This window comes from Dermacentor andersoni, chromosome 1 (genome assembly GCF_023375885.2).
Source record: "Dermacentor andersoni chromosome 1, qqDerAnde1_hic_scaffold, whole genome shotgun sequence".
NCBI classification, from domain to species: Eukaryota; Metazoa; Arthropoda; class Arachnida; order Ixodida; family Ixodidae; genus Dermacentor; species Dermacentor andersoni.
Window position 1 is genome coordinate 68,161,067 of NC_092814.1, and position 16,680 is coordinate 68,177,746.

The 16,680-nt window shown below is 46.8% G+C and overlaps 1 protein-coding gene across 1 annotated transcript in view; it reads left to right on the forward strand.

Moving 5' to 3' along the window:
• Nucleotides 1-469: 469 nt before the first annotated feature.
• LOC126543219 (probable E3 ubiquitin-protein ligase HECTD2) overlaps nt 470-16,680 on the forward strand; it is a 50,371-nt gene continuing 34,160 nt past the window's right edge. Inside the window, exon 1 of the mRNA XM_050190354.3 lies at nt 470-699. Coding sequence (XP_050046311.1) covers nt 511-699 — 189 coding nt within the window. The 5' untranslated portion in view covers nt 470-510. The remainder of the gene's footprint in view (nt 700-16,680) is intronic.

Here is a 16,680-nt window from a genome sequence, read left to right on the forward strand (position 1 = left end):
GAAATAGCAGCACACGCACACACACACGCCATCAAACAAATAAACAAACAAACACGTGTGGCGTGCCTTATCAACTAAATTAGAAAAAAAAGATTCCTAGTTTCTCGTGTGACTTCGTGTACATTGATAGCTTGCCAATAGCTTGATCAAGAGATAGACTGCCTTTCCGACTTCGCTTTCTGAAAATAACTGCCAAATACAACGGCTGTTGCCCTTTCGCGATGTCCCATTGTGGTATTTGCGGGATTTATGGGGTGTAGAGCCTGCGAGCCCACACGTAACCGGAGTTTGAACAAATACACCAGTGGGAAGAAAAGTTTGAAGAATACTTAAAGCGGGCTTTGCGGCGAGAGCTGGCACGCGGCCGCGACGCCGACCTTTCCTGGCCCAGCGCGGGTCCGCCGGCGCGGGAAGATTCGAGAGCCCGGTTCTTGGCGGCGCGAGTAACCATAGCTACGGCCGTTGCTAGCAACAGCGGCGTCCCGGGTCGGCGGCTGCCCCAGACGCGCGATGGACGCGTACGGGGCGGGGGGCCGGGAGTCGGCCGTGTCGCTCACCTGCCCGGCTTGCCGCATCTCGGCGGTGTCGACGCGGGCGCGGGCCATGTGCCCCTTCTGCGGCTCCTTCTACAACCGGGACGCCAACTCCAACACGTCTCTGCGCAGGAGAACGGCACCGGGCGACAGCCTGCCGCACATAGTGAGTGGCGTGCGCCCGACGCTTACACGTGTGTCCGTGCCATTTGTTGACTTGTCTCTCGCTCGGAGGGTCGTTATCGCTGCAGGCTGACAGCTGGCTGTGCGCCATACGCCCTTCCGAACTTCTAAGGGATTCGCCGACAAGCGACAAGACGAGTACAAACAACCATAGACAATTGCCCCTGCCACGCTTCAGAAAGCGCAGTCATTCGACGAGGGGAGCTAGCTAGCAATATGTCTAAACTATATACTGCAGCCATAGTGGTTTTTAAAAATATGTGTAGGTAGCGCCAACGAACTGTGAGGCTGCTAAATGTTCCTTGAAGCTGGGACAAGATGCTCAGAAAGAATAGCCTTGTTTTCACAGACAATTCTAGTGTAAGAGCTTTTTACGAATACGTGAGGTTTTTACGAATTAAAAAGCTTTTCATTCGTAAATGCTTTAGCTGTGCCACTCGCTGGCCGCCTTTGCTATGTCCAGCATGAGGATTGACTTAAATTTTCTGTTACGAATAATTTTCGCGTAAGAGGTTTTTGTTACGAGACCAGGGATCGTATTCAGATAAACGTTCTTAAGCTATAGAAATCTTGTCTTACCTAATCGTGAAGTTGGACACATTAGTGAAGACGGCCGGCGAATGGCAAGCACCTAATTCGTCTCCTAGCTAAGCTCGCATTCACAAAAAAAAAAAAATAAGAAGGACAAGGAAAAGGAAGATTTTACGCTAATTTTTTTCGTAAGGGCAGATGCCAGTCAATCGTATTGCCCACCACGTTATTAGCGAAGGCGTCCGGCCAATGGCAAACAGCGCTTACGAACGATAAGCTTTGTGAATTCGAGCCCTATTCCGTAGGTATGCTTTATGCGAGATCTGCGCAGCAGGAGTCACAAATGGAAGAGTCGGAGCTCCAAAAAGTTTGTGTCGAGCTGAACGAGTTAGCGGCGACCGCATACTGTATACGCATGAGTTGTACTCCTCAACCTTGTATAACCTTGTATAACCGTATAACGTCAGGGCTATGACGAACATAGTTGCGTAAGAAACTCTGTGGGAGCAAAGACCCTTCTTGATAAATTAGTTGCTCTAAATGACGCACTTAATATTTCATTACAAATAACTCACTCCACGGCGTGAAGAATGCAGATAAGAACACGTCTATACGTTTGCATTCTCCACGACGAATGGCGCCGAGTGATTTCACCTCAACAGAAATGCCTCGTAACAAAATAAAGCTAAAAGTGTACTGAATCTTTAACAACAACGCGAGCATTGTTAGCGCATGCAGTGTGTGTAAGGATCGCTTCGTGGTGCGCTCACGATAAGGCTAAATAAAAGGAGACAAGCGATTTCTAACATAAGTCGATATTTTCTTTTTATTGGAAGCTGACTGTGTCCGGATCATCCTTGTTGTGATGTTCTCTGCCATCGGCCGAAGTGGGACCACTCTAACTAACGGTACTTTAGGATCCAGAAGTCGTTCACGGCGCCGCTTTCAATGCGCGGGTAATATCTCAGCGTTCCTCTCGCCAAGAGGGCGCTTCGTTGTCGTCTATACACTGGGTCGCGAGTGCGTTCAGATATTTGTACAGGAAAAACACTGACTTACAGTGGAGGAAAAGAACTAGGAAGCTTACCAGCAAATATGCGACCGGTATATTAAGCGACATGACAACAAAGAATGTCAGACGCAAATTCAGAGAAACAGAGGCAATCTCCTGGGTGGCGGCAATGGAAAAGAAATCTGCTATGAGTAACTACCTAAGAGATATAAAACGGAATCAGGAAAGAAACAATTTATGATAACTCAAAGGGAAGCTCTTTGCATTTAGAATTGTGGTCAGGATGCCTTTTATAAAGCAGGTTCACCAAGGAAGAAGAAGCGTGTGCTTTCTGGGGCAAGGCTGGGGTAACGATAGAACATGTTTTATTAGAATGTGAAGATATCTGACCAGCTGTCGGTTTAAGCTCCTCTGTCCTCCATGAAGCCCTCGGGTTCATCCGCAACAGGGGGAAAGTACACATGTCAGCAACAGAGATTAGTAAAAGGCGATTGGAGGAAATTTAGCGGTCGCAGAAAAGTAGGGAGACCACACACAATGGAGACGTACAAAAGGGAAGTTCCCTATATTGGTTCAGAAAGTGTGATGCTGGGAATTCTTTGTGTTTTTTATAAACATAGGTAGGACTTTAGGCAAAACAAGAACAAGAGTTTGATGGCGCAACCCACCACCCTGTTCCAAAGGTGACGCTCATAGTTCCATCCATCCATCCACCGACCCACCCCATCCATCCACTCATCCATATATCCATCTATCCATCTAATCATCTATCCACTAGTGGGGGAGAAGAGAGCATTCAGGTGCCAAGTCGACACATCCACATGCTGTCCATCTATCCATCTATCTACTAGTGGGGGTGAGGAGAGCGTTCAGGCGCCCAAGTCGACACATCCGCATGCTGTCTCCAGTACAATTCTTTACGTACACACATGCAAGACGGCGTATTTTCCCCGCTCCCATACAACTCCGTAACCTCCACTTAAGAAGACAAAAAGATTATAGTGTGGAACAAAAGTTGCGCTCAGTAAAAATTATTTTAGCATTCCTGTTGGCAACGATGCGTTTTTTTCTTTATATTTGTGCTAAAGCATCAAAAGGGCCGAAGACAAAGTATTGCTTCATGGTGGCCATAGTTTTATATAGTCAAGCTAACTAATAAAACAAAAGCAAACTTTGTACTATCAAAAAAATTTGGCGCGCACTTAAAAATATTTTGAGCTGTACTTTCTTTCCTTCTCCTTCTTCGAGGAGCGGTTAAATTATTTGCCCTCACTTCGTCTATTTATTTCGCAGCATCTTCTAAGGGGGATTCACATGCCGGATGTAATGACCGCTTTAGTTCACGGCCCAGGCTTGACGCGGTCCAACAGCTGCGAATCACGGGTTGCAAAAAAGATATTAACCGACTAGTTGCTCCCGGTGCGATTCTATAGCGCTCTGGCTCGTCGCCCTCAGTACGGGAGCTGTGTAGGCTATTCTGTCTGTCGTGCGAATCCAAGTGGTACCAGTCGGCAAAATTTCACATGAATCAGACCGCGAAGTCTGAATATGGATGGCGATAAGCTCTAAGAAACGCATATTGCAACGTGTCTCACCTTATACGTAAATTGCAGCCATTGATTCGCGTAATAGGGTGTCCCAGTTACAACGTTAGCCAAGATGTTCAGTAAGAAAAAATAAAGACAGATTAAAGAAATACTGTGCAATTATAAAACCTACGGTGTTCGGTCGTCAGACGTCTGACGACCGAACACCGTCAGTTTTAAAAGCGTATATTGCACAGTGTTCTTTTAAATACTTTTTGTTGTTGTTGTTATTGTTGAACAGCTTGTCTAACGTTAGCCGGGACACACGGTAGACTGCACGATAGCAGGAGTGATTAGTGCAAAGTTTTGGACTCTCAAAAAGAAAACAATAAAAGATAGACCGGGAAGACTTCCTGTTTCCCCGCACTGTAAATTTTCATTATGTATCCACCCTCCTTTTTTTTCCCGGCGTGTTCCGGTTGTACAATAAGTGACCGTAAGAATCCTGAATGAAATAAACTCTCAAAAGCACTTGTCACAGCCTTCCTCTGTTTCAATCTCTTTTCGTTTTAGCACATATAGGCCATTCACGTGATCCCCCTGCACGTGCCCTTTAAATGTTCTTAAATGTTTTGCAAGATTTCTTGACGAATTAAGGTCGAGATTCCTTGCTCACGAATATGGGTCGATGGTTTATTTTGGGTAACAGTACCGAAGAAAAAACGTTGACCTATATTCGAATAAATATCATATTTATTTGATAGTTTTCAATTCTGTGATATTACTCAGCTCGGACCTTGAATCACATGTAGCTCTGGGCTGTCCATCGGGCCCGCGACGCGGCGGAGGGGCATGGCCTCTCTGTCCCGACGTGGGAGCGGCCCGCTGCGCACTAATCGCGCGCACCGACGGACCTCAAGAAAGTTATTCATCCATCCATCCATCCATGGAAAGAATAGTGCTGCTTGACGAAGAAAAATAAATTGCGACTTTATCGTCTTTGTGTTGTACACAACTTCTTTTCTGTATGACACCTCGTGGTGCTCGAAGTACGTGGACAGAATTTAGCACTCTCACGTTGCCCGTGTTTAAGTAGACTAAATTTATAGAGTTCTAAAGTATAGCTTTATTGTATCCTATATATATAGTTTCGCAGCTGCTTGGCCAAATGCTTATGCTAACTTCTTTTGTTCGAGGCGGTCCAAATTTTATTATTTGAAAATATTTAATTGGGGCAATGTAGGCGCATTACGTTTATTTTTGCTTCTTTTGCGTTATCATGGTGAGATTGCAATGTAATTAGCCTAATCAGCGTAATAAGTTGCGAGAACTTGTGTAAAATTGTCACATTTCCTGTTTCCATCATTTAATTAAGACAACGTGCAAGTCCGACGTGTGTCGGCAGCGTGGCAGTTGAAATGACCTTTAAATATAAATGTTTGTTATACGATTTCTGAAATTCAGTGTTTCTGTAAATCAACGTTTAAGCACTTATATCTACTATAGGGGTAAACATAGTAGAGATCGGTGCGTTTAAGCCGCCGGCGATGAGGCAGTCATACAGAGTGAAAGGCTTCTTGGTTTTCAGGTTTGATAAGTCGTTTTGAAGGTCCGGGATGGGGATTAATCAACTCTGAGGCCAGAAGTTCAAGATTTCAAGTCACGAGCGAAATGACGCAGTGCCACCTGCGAGATTTTAACTAGCATTTTTCGCCCGGTGATTTACAGCGCGGCTCTATCGGGCACTTGGCGGCTGCAAATTGTGTAAGCTAGTTTGTAAAAATTAAAGAAAACAAATAATTATGGGGTTTTCCGTGCTAAAACCACGATCTGATTATGAGGCACACCGTAGTGGGGGGACTCCGGAAATTACAGCATTCTCACCCTTTCTTCACCCACCCACACGCACGCAAACACACACACGCACACACACACGCACATACGCACACACACACACACACACACGCGCGCGCGCGCGCGCGCATTTAGTCGTAGTGGGTGAGCGCAATAACGTGAGGGAAAAGCAGGCAAGCAAGCAAAAGATGGTGGCCTTCATTGTGGGAGAAGGCAGCGGTCGCAATAAATAAGTTCAAAGCCGAAGAAATTGTTGTCTGCTGTCTTTTTTTTTTACTTTCGCGGTAAACAGGTTCTCGGTCTCGCCTCATTTCGGGCCTCTTCAATAAAAATTTAGGTCCTGATAAATCGTAATAAACGAAGCCACAAGAACGTCTTAAACTCCAAGCACAAATATCAGACAAATCCATGTACTACATATCGTTCCCATGGTGGTTGAATGATCCCAGCGCCAGAGTTCCCTCTAGTAATTATTGTATGAAACTCGATGATTGTCGTGGCTGTGATACTAACGTCGTCGCCGTCGTCTTGCTGCTGTCTTCAAGCGCACGTTCGCGCCACACACGCAGCTGCTCGCCTCAAGCACAAACCGTTGGTCCATCTGGTAATGGTTTGCAGAGCCTCTAATGATGCTGGATAGACAGCTGTCAGCAAATCGCTACGCCTAACATTGGTTCCCTCAGTGCGTGGGATCTGCTTATCTTTTTTTTCTTCTGTCCTATACAGGCCAAAAGTTCGCCTGTATTAAATGCAGACTCTGATGTAAAATAAAAAAAAATAATAATTCTGGTATTTCACGTTCCCTAGCACCGATATGGTTAAAAGGCACGCCTAGGGGGGGTATCCTGATTAATTTGGACCACCTGGGGTCCTTTTAAGTGCCAATAAACACACGAGCGTTCTTGCATTTCGTCTCCATCAAAATGCGGCTGCCGCAACCAGGAACGAAAAAGGTTTTATACGGTTTTGTTCACTTTAATTTCACTTGAAACGGGTCGATAAGACCCTTTTTATATTTACAAGGTTTAGAAAAAGTTTATTTCAACGAGAGACAATACGAACACTGAGTCACAATGACGGCATAATTCCACCAGGACGATAGCATATACAAAGTACGAAGCATAGTGTGACATCACGTTTTCAAAGAAGTGTCCGATTCCACACTCACTAACATATAACCACATAGACCCACGGAAAGGCACAGTTACACATTCACATTACACACACAGTCACATTATATAAAATGATATTGAATATATACAGTGTACACAATGGTTATGTACAATGATCGTGTGACAGAGGCGCTTTAGATAATTTTGTAGTGATGCTTAGAGATGTGTATACACAAAAATGATCGTACATACGAGAGCACACACATAAATCCCAGGCACCTACATAGATACACATTCAACGAATACTTTTGATGACCTCGCTGCAACAACTAGGCTGGTCAAAAATTAAGCCACACGCGTCCATCAGTCACTGGCAGGAAACGGCATGACCTTTGTGGAAGGAACTCTTCTTCCCCAAGGAAGAACAACTCCTCTGACAGAAACGACAGTAGCTCAGAGTAGAGCCTCTCCAGAAGTGGAGGCAGAGCGCAGCGACGAGGTCCCACGGCAACTGCCTCGCATCGGTTACGCTATAGACAACAGGCCCCACAGCAATTAAAGGTCGGGCAAAGCGGCTACGTGAGCAGCGACCAGATGCAACAAAACGGTCAACTCCGAGGCCACGGAAACCAGTATGCACGGCCCTCCAAAATAGCCTAGTAACGACACATTGCAGCAGCACATGCTTGTTGGATTCTTGAAGGGGGCAATTGGGCCACAGCGAAGTTGGGACTATGTCCCACCGATATAGTCGGACACGCGTTGGGAGGACTTGGCACCCTAGACGCCACATGAAGTCGCGTAGGTTGCCAGGCAGAAAGGACGCCGTTATCGCGCACTGGGGGAACTAGAGGAAGCAGTAAGGCTGACATTGTATCCACAACACAGTTTTCAAGGACGTCTACATCAGGACATACCTGTTGTACGTGGCGATAAAATGCCACGGCCGTAGAGTAAAATGCAGGTGCGTTTAACACTTGTGGCCCGCGATTTAAGTGTACGCCCGGTAACGTGTAAAGAATTTTTGTGCCAAGGAAATAGCCGGCGAGTTCACGCGCGGGACACTGAACACGTTGTAACAGGCGGAGCAGAAATCGCGGAGCACGCAGCCGGCAGCGGACAGACACGGATGTGAACGCGAACCCACCGCGAGTGCGTGGTTGTCCAAACGCCGAGCGACAGACCCGTTCTGTATTGCCCGACCAGAACAAGGAACCAAGAAGGGTCTGCAAGGACCTAGTAACTCGTAATGACGGCTGTATAACGTGACAAACGTACCACACCCGGCCGCAAAAATACAGACTGTGCTAAGTACCTTCTTTCTAATAGGGGTGAATCATACCTTTGAACATCCTGAATATTTCGCCATCCATCTTCAAGAATTAAGAGCCTAACAGAATCTGATATGCCATCATAGGTGTAATCAAGGCCTAAAATACGAATAGGATCGCTCTTTTGAAGACGGAAAAGGGAATTTAGGCGTGTGTGTGGTGAACCAATGAACAAATAATGACATTTTGAGAAATTTAGCGCAGCACCTGAAATATTTCCGTACTCAGCGAAAATTCGAAGGCTATGGGATAAGTTATCTTCATTCCTGAGATACAATGTGATGTCATCGGCGGAGGCTGTTACCTTCACAACACTGCTACCAGGCAGCGGGCTAACGCTCGCAGTATCAAACGCAGGAATGACTCAAGGCTGAGCACAAAGAGTACTGGGGATCGAGGGTACCCTTGACGAATACCACGAATAACGCGAAATGATGCAATTTCACGACTATCAAGAAGCAATGTAGTTCGGATATTTGAATAGGCATTCCTAATAAGTTCAACAAAATTTGACGACAAGCCAAACGAGGCCAGTATACTAAATATGTATCTATGTTCAAGGCAATCGAATGCCTTTTCTTGATCTTGTGAAACCAAGAGACCACGTGCTGACCTGGTCAGCGTGTACGTCATTATGTCGCGCGTAACGAACGAGAGACTCTGCATCTCTCTGCCAGGGACTGAGCATGCCTGATGGTGTCCTATTAAGGAAGGCATCAGGCTTCGCAAGCTTTGAGTGACAACAGCTGTGAAGGTTTTGCAGTCAACGTTGAAAAGCGTGATTGGTCTCCATTCCTCTGGATGAACTGATGATGGATCGTGCTCAGGTATCAGCACAATGCGATAGTCGCGAAAACTAGCCGGGAATTCAGTTCCCAAAGCAGCGGCTGATAACAGGCACGAAAGTGGCACCAATACTTTCTCAGCAGGTATCGTCCGGTCCTGGGGCTTAGCCACGCCTCATGGAAGATAATTCCGCTTCACCTCATCAGCTGACGGTCGCGCACAAAGACGGTCAGCAACCTCAAGTGGAACCCGAGGCAGCTCACTAAGCATTGTACGAGATGTTTGAGTACCATGACCCATTTGCACAGTCGCACGCGGCATGTTTTCAAAATGCTTTACAAAGAGCGAATAATCACGCGTGGGAGGCGACATAATAGGAAGTGCTCTTGTGGCCGCAGAACCAAATGTATTCCGCTGTCTAAAAAACAAGTTTCTTGCAAAGCGCAGAACTTCAGGTTGTGCACACGTATTACGTCTGCATCGCCAAGCAGCAGCTAACAAAGACGACACTGCGATGAGGCGTTGTAAACGCCTCCGTAGCTCACGCTGCCATGACCGCGTCAGCGGAGCCAGTTGATTAACCCGAAGGGCAATACGGAATTTCGTGGCAGTATCCGGCAGTTCTTCTGACATACGTCGTTAGAGTGCACGTCCATCAACTGAAGAATGCAGACGCTACTGCATCTTGAGCACGTCCCATGATTCTGGGTCAGATCCAGAAAGACAGGCGCGCAAGACTCTTGACGAACAACAGCGCGAGCGCGTGTCATGTTAAACGCGGATGTCGAGGAGCCAAGGGCTTACTGATGAGAAAGGAGGGAAGCAAACTTCAAGCTTAACTAGTTTGTGGTCGGAAATATAAACAGGAGGTGAAGGTAAAGTTATCACATCAGATTGTGAGACGTACTGAGCTAAATTGCTTGGCACATAGGCATAGTCTAACCTGCTTGACGACGCGCCGCGTCGCCACGTCCAAACAAATGAAGAACCATGAAAAGTCGATATGTATCCAGCAACGAAAAGTGCTGGACGAGAGGAGGCAACTCCCGTGCAATCAAGGTGACCCCATTCTGGGCCTTGCACATCTGATCTCGTGTCTAAAAGACAAAATCGCCAACAAGCACCACGTGACGGCCGTCCAGTAAATACACGTCCAGGTCATGAAAAAAATCATTAGACTTAGCGGACTACGCTCGTTCATATATGCACAAAATACGTAACCTAAATGAAAATAGTACGCAATCAAATGCCAATATCCGCCATGTCTCGTCATAAAAAAATTATGATCTCGCAAGAGAGCTCTATTATTGAAAATAATAATACCCCCTCCACTAGGGTGTGATGTCGCGAAAAAGGAAAAAGAACCTAGGTTGAAAGTGCGTTTGAAAGCAAGAACATGTCCAAAGGTGAAAAAATTTGTTTTTTGCAAACACAGAATTTTACAATTTTTAGCGCGGGCCACACTGATAATTTCGGCTTGCTTTATAGGACTTCGGCATTCGGCACCATTGTGCGTTTAATGAAATAATATTCAGGGTGTCAGCCATATTTAGCTATAAAAGTACCCTAAATGGACCTGGTCGTGTTGTTCAAGTCGGCGCCCCGGGAACAAGTCCAGGGTACATGCACTACACACGTCAACGGGCACACTTCGACCGTCCCAAAAACCGCTCCAGCAGTAGCGTCTGAGTATGAATACCGCACAGGGCCCGCGACCGTAGGGTGACCATCCCCGCAACGCTTATAAGGACGGTCACATGCATCCGTCGCTTTCGTGGCACTGGATGCCACAACGGCCACAGAACGCTGCGGCGCACTGTGCACGGTAGTGGTCGCTGGAGCCACACCGACGACACACGCGGTGCGGGCCACGGTAGTGTAACATCCCACCATGACCAGGGACTCGCACGTAATTGAGGACAGGGGTTGTGGTGCTCATTTCCATCCGAACGAAGCGCGCGCCGGTGAGCATGCCACGTCGTCCGCTCATAAGACCAGCGTTGAACGACAAAACTTTGCCGTATGATGATAGTGCCCGGACGAGGACTTCGTTCGGAACGAAGGATGGCAAGACGAGGCAGGTGACGTTGGTGACCTGCGGGCCGACGGGAACGACAGGACAACGCTCGCCACCGATGACAAGGCAGCCAGCGCCGACGATTAGAGTAATTGAAGCTATGCTCTTGACGGTGACTTGGAAGTTGAGACCATCCATGTGCTCAACGCAGTAAACTTCAGAGAGGCTAACTATTGAGGCCGTCGCGTCGAAGACGGTCATAACAACATCGAAGACTTGGGCCTTCGAGGGAGTCCACGACGCTGTAGGGGCATGGCGTGAGAGGTGGACGTCCCTGACGTGAAACACGCAGGGACGTCAGCAGACACTCTTCTTCCTCCTCTTCCAATAAAGAACAGCGTGCCGCGTTTCTCCCGCGTCTAGCGATTCCCGGAGGACTAGCGATTCTCGGAGGACTAGCGATTCCCGGAAGCCCTCGGGAACAACACAACTTACAATAGCCCATAAATTTATATAACTCTCCAGCTGGCACCAGTTCTGCTGTAGGGTTGGAACGTTTGACAAGTGAATTTTATTGTTGAATGCAATAAAAGCCTATACATGAGCTCGATGCATGGCGCACGTTCCTTATATCTGAACACATCAAGAATATGTGCCTACAGTATACCATGCGACAAAAACTTCCTTTTTCTTCGCTAACTCGACTGTCAAAAATGCATGACCGGAAGTTTTCTGGGGTCATGAGTGCACTGCTGCCACAGCGTGGACAAAAAGGGTCTATAGTGGTGTTGAACATTTAATCTGCAGCCCTTAGCATTACTTCTAATACTGGACTCGTGCAGAATTTATATAAGTATATTAACTCAAGCACACTGTTGTAGAATTTGTCTAGACTTGAATAAATATAAGAAGGAATGAAAGATGGACAAAACAAAGAAAGAAAGATACAATAATTTTCATAACACATACGTACATTCTAACATTCGAAATGGAGAAGCTAACCTGTGACCTCGAGCACAATGTCATAGCAGCTAAGCCATCGCGGCGGGTACGCAAAATTCCGCTGCTTAACTCAGTCGTCTCAAAATGTTGATTTATGTGTGGCATCACCACAGGCCTCTATGTTAACGTGTACGTGCTCAACCAACGCGCATATAATAAGGTAACTTGCTCGACCTCATGACCTCATCGTGAAAAAAAAATTCAGCAAAGACAATGAATTGACGTCACTGTAAATTATGCATAGGGGTGGCCTGAACCCCCGCTTTTATTAGGCTCGGGAAGCCCGAGTTAGTGACAACCCGGACAACTGCTGGCTATGCTCGGCTGAAAGCGCATGCGTGACTCCAGCGCAATACTTGACATGTGCTACCATCTCTTGATTATATGTATATGTGATGATGCGTCATGGAGGCGTAATTAAGCGCAAGCAGGCGCATGGCAAGACGGGGATGACCTATGTGCGGTAAGGAAAGAACAAAAAGGCTCGGCCTAGCAAGCGCGTCACCTGAATGTCAGTCATACTGCTTTCGGAGGCAGAAAGCTATCGAAGGGCTTCATTTATATGTAGTACTGCAACTGACCACGCACAGGCACGTGGCAAGCGCTACGCTACTATACTATAGTAAAGAACGGGTCAACGAACAGCTCAAGCGGGGCAGGTGGGCGACCCAGTGGCGGTTAAATGCCGGAAAAGTCGAGCTTCTTGACTCTTCGTATTGCACACGACGGTTTTTCGCGCCACACATTGCTGCTCTTTGCTCCAAAAGAACGCCAATAAATGAATAGAAAACGAAAAAGTTGAAACTTATTCAAGTTAAGCTATAGGCTTCGAACAGAGTCAGAAGCAACTTGCGTGGCCCAATACATTTTGTACACGAGTGTTGTAGGAGCCCGGGGTCAGCAGTGCAAATGTTTTTTTCCTCAAGAGCATTTTGTGACTGGCATGACTTATGAGTTCTAGCAAAGCGAGGTAGCTTGCAGCTACAAATCCCTTCCTACCCGTAATGCTTGCGTGTGCTGGTACATTAATCACGGTGACTGTATACCACGTGGCTGGAGTTCCAAATGGTAACATTGAACTGAAATCCCTTTGAAAACTTCTCGCTTGCCTATAAAGGAGGGGGGGGGTGGAATGATTCGAATATATCTGAGCTGCTGTGTTAAGATTTCCGTAGAAGCACATGGGCTGTAGTTCCCGCTGTATACTTAGAACTTGTTCATTTAAGGAGAGATTATTCTTTTCCCGGCGTGCGCTCTTCACTTAAATGGCAAGAAAACCTCCGACAGACGCAGCCTATATATATATATATATATATATATATATATATATATATATATATAGGTTTGCCGGGTAAACCGGCTGTCACCAGTTTGTTTTCCCGACCGTCGCCAAAAAGGCCCGGACACAAATCCCTTCTTTATTTCCGCTAGTCATCTAAATGCCGCAGTGCACATGTAAGGCTGTTCGCTTTGCAGAGTAGCAAAACATAAAACCGAAACAAATATTTCTTCCGGGATACCTTGCTATTTATTTGCCGCTCGGTGAAGCCATGTCTGCATGCACGTCTTTTCGTCTTCGTGCTCGTGGCATGCGAAAAAGCGCTGCGCTTTTACAAGCATGTTTTAATCGAATTTTCGCGTACAGCGTACTAATGGAAAGAGAGCAGAACAAAGAGATGCCCGTCAAAGCGAAATGGCGCACAGACTGCAAAGAAAAGTGGAAAGCCTCACGGCCACGTCTCTAATAACTGTCAGCGGAGAGAGTCCGCGAATGTCATGTAGAGGGCCGAGCACCGTGTTTCCTGGGTGCACACAGCTACATCGTGCCGATTGCCTCTTTCATTTGTACACGTCGGGCAGCGAGCGCACGCTCCCGAGGTTCGCATCTTATCGAGTGACCTCTGCATTCTGCATATTTGATGCGTTTCCGCTCATTGACATGTACGCGCGGACGAGCGCCTATGCAAGTAAGAAAAAAAAAACGCGGGAAGGGGGGGGGGGGGGACGAGAAGCGAAACAGAGATAGGGAAAGGGGGTCAGGAGGCGGTAACAGCCGAATTCGCCGAAAAGAGAGGAAAAGAGGTCATTAGAGAGGCATCGGTTGTTCGAATGCTGCACATTCGATTGGCGCAGTCTCCTAGACAACCACAGCGTAAACAAGATCGACGCCGCTGAAGCGAAAAAGGAATGGGAAAATGAGGCTACGCAATCAATGCTACTCGTGCTCGTTGGCGGACTGGACGTCCACATCGGATTGTTTTCAAGTCAGGTATAAAAGTACTCTTCCGTGTAGAAAACGCACGACGTCTGCTGACACTTAACAGAAAAAAAAAATACAGAGAGAGAGAGAAAATGCTGGCAATCATGTGTCCACAAGCTCGCTTGCATGCACTGACCTTCCAAGGGCGGCACATGGCGAAGTGCTTCTCTTTATATCAATAGAATCCCGATATTGCGGCACTTAGTTATTGAAAAAGCGGCTAATTTCCATGCGAAGAATACTTCTTGATTCTTTGGCACGAGGGAAGCATGCGTGCAATCGCGGCCTCCCTTCAGGGAGGGAGGCCGATCGCACGCACGCGCGTAAGGCGAAGTAGCTCTTTCAGACATATGGCGCGTGCGCCACATGCCATTTTGCCGCATTCTTCTAGCTAGCACTTTGAGATGCAGTGTTAAGACTGCACCTCCGCCTTAGGGATCAGCCCACACGGCCCAGCTCTTTCCTCGTGGCAGATATACGTATAATGCTATGTAGAAGCTGTGCGACATTGTACTGCCTTCATTCAGCCCAGATCGAACATGTTTCAACGTTTCATCGCTGATGTGCGAATGCCATCGTCGTTTCAACATACTCCACATGACATAAACATAGGTATAGGTACGATTGTAAAACACTTATTCGCAAACGCCCGTCCAGTACATAGCAGTGGATCACCCCCTGCTAACGCTAACGCGAAATCCTTGCGTTTGCTGCTATACGCTGCACTATAGCTATCTATCAAGCTCTAAAAACGACGGGGACGAAAAACAAGGACACAAGACAAGCGTTACAGTGAAAGAAAAGAAACTGATCGTGTTTTGTGCATTTCCTTTCTGTTTTTGTGTAGCATTTCGCTTTGGTATCAAAAGCGAGATTGCGAGTGAGAGCTTTCTCAAGCAACAGTTCTGATGGTGTGCGAGTCGTTTTCAGCGAACCGCCAGCCAAGCCACGCGTCGGCACGTGACATGAGGCCAGCGGCTCCAATGTTAGCCGTAGTGGTAGAGCGACTTGCACACCGCCAAAACTTTTGTTTGAGGAAATGGCCGTCCAGCGGGCCAGGGCCGTTGCCGAGGATCTCGAAAGATCTTCCTCGTGCGATGGACCCCTGGCAGCCTAGCCCCGGGCACCAACATCAACAACCGTTGGACAAATAAAGTTTATTCCTATCCTATCCTCAAACTGAGCACCGGGCACAGAGGTGGACAACTATTGTAAACTCTCTTCTTCTTCACCTATAAACACTAAGGTCGTTCTATACGGAAGAAGAAGGACGGAACAAGAGTTTCGGCTGACGGCCCTGCTCTCATTAGCAAAATCTACAGATTTTAGGCATCTAAATTATTCTTGGAACTGACAATGGTGCCCTAACCGGCAATCCGAAGTACCATTTACAAAGCTGCCCGTTGCCATATTCCAACACTTAATTTTTACTTGCGCAGATGTGGTCTGGAGTTTCCCCTTTATGCTGGGGATTTTTTTATTATCATGTCAGTTATTTTCTACTCATCGAAAACGATGTCTAGAAATTCCGCTTGGAAACCCAGGACTGCCTTTAAGCAGTGCTGTTATACTCTTGCTTGGAGCAACGGTATCAGGATACAGCCACAGGAGCGTTTGCCCAGCCATTTATCATTTCCTGCGTGTCACAAAAAGACTGCTTTATTAATATTTCGTAGTTTACATAATTGATTTACTTCTCCTTCAATTTAGAAAATTCAAAAAATAAGAACACAATTCACAGCTAAAATATTACTAATACTATTATTCAAAATTTAACTTGCTCATGTTTAAGTACATCCTTTACTTTAGGTATTTCAGTAATAAGTTGTTGTTAATACTCCTATCAAGGCACGGCTGACTATCATATTAAACACTACTTTATCTCATTTACTAACAGTTTGTTTTCATCTTGGGTTATTCATTCATTTTCCTTTTTTGTGCTACTTATTTATTTATTAACCAATTTATTTCATTTTTCAGTCATATTACCACCCGATTCGTGGCCTATCCCCCGTAGTGGGTTTGGGCCATTAATTGAGGCTTCATCATCGTCATCATCATCATCGTCGTCGTCGTCGTCCGTGCGTGTTTCACATCAGGGACGTCCACCTCTCATGCCATGGCGCCTACAGCGTCGTGGACTCCCTCGAAGTCCCAAGTCTTCGATGTTGTTCCTACGGGGAATGGTCCTGGGACCGTCGTCGACGCGACGGCCTCAATAATTGGTCTCTCTGAGGTCTACTGCGTTCAGCACATGGGAGGTCTCAACTTCCAAGTCACCGTCAAGAGCATGGCTTCTATGACTCTAATCGTCGATGCTGGCTGCCTTGTCATCGGTGGCGATCGTTGTCCTGTCGTTCACGTCTGCCCGCAGGTCACCAACGTAACCTGCCTCTTCTTGCCGTCCTTCGTTCCGAACGAAGTCCTCGTCCAGGCACTATCACCATACGGCAAGGTTATGTCTGTCAACGCTGGTGTTATGAGCGGACGACGTGGCGTGCTCACGGGCACCCGCTTCGTTCGAATGGAAATG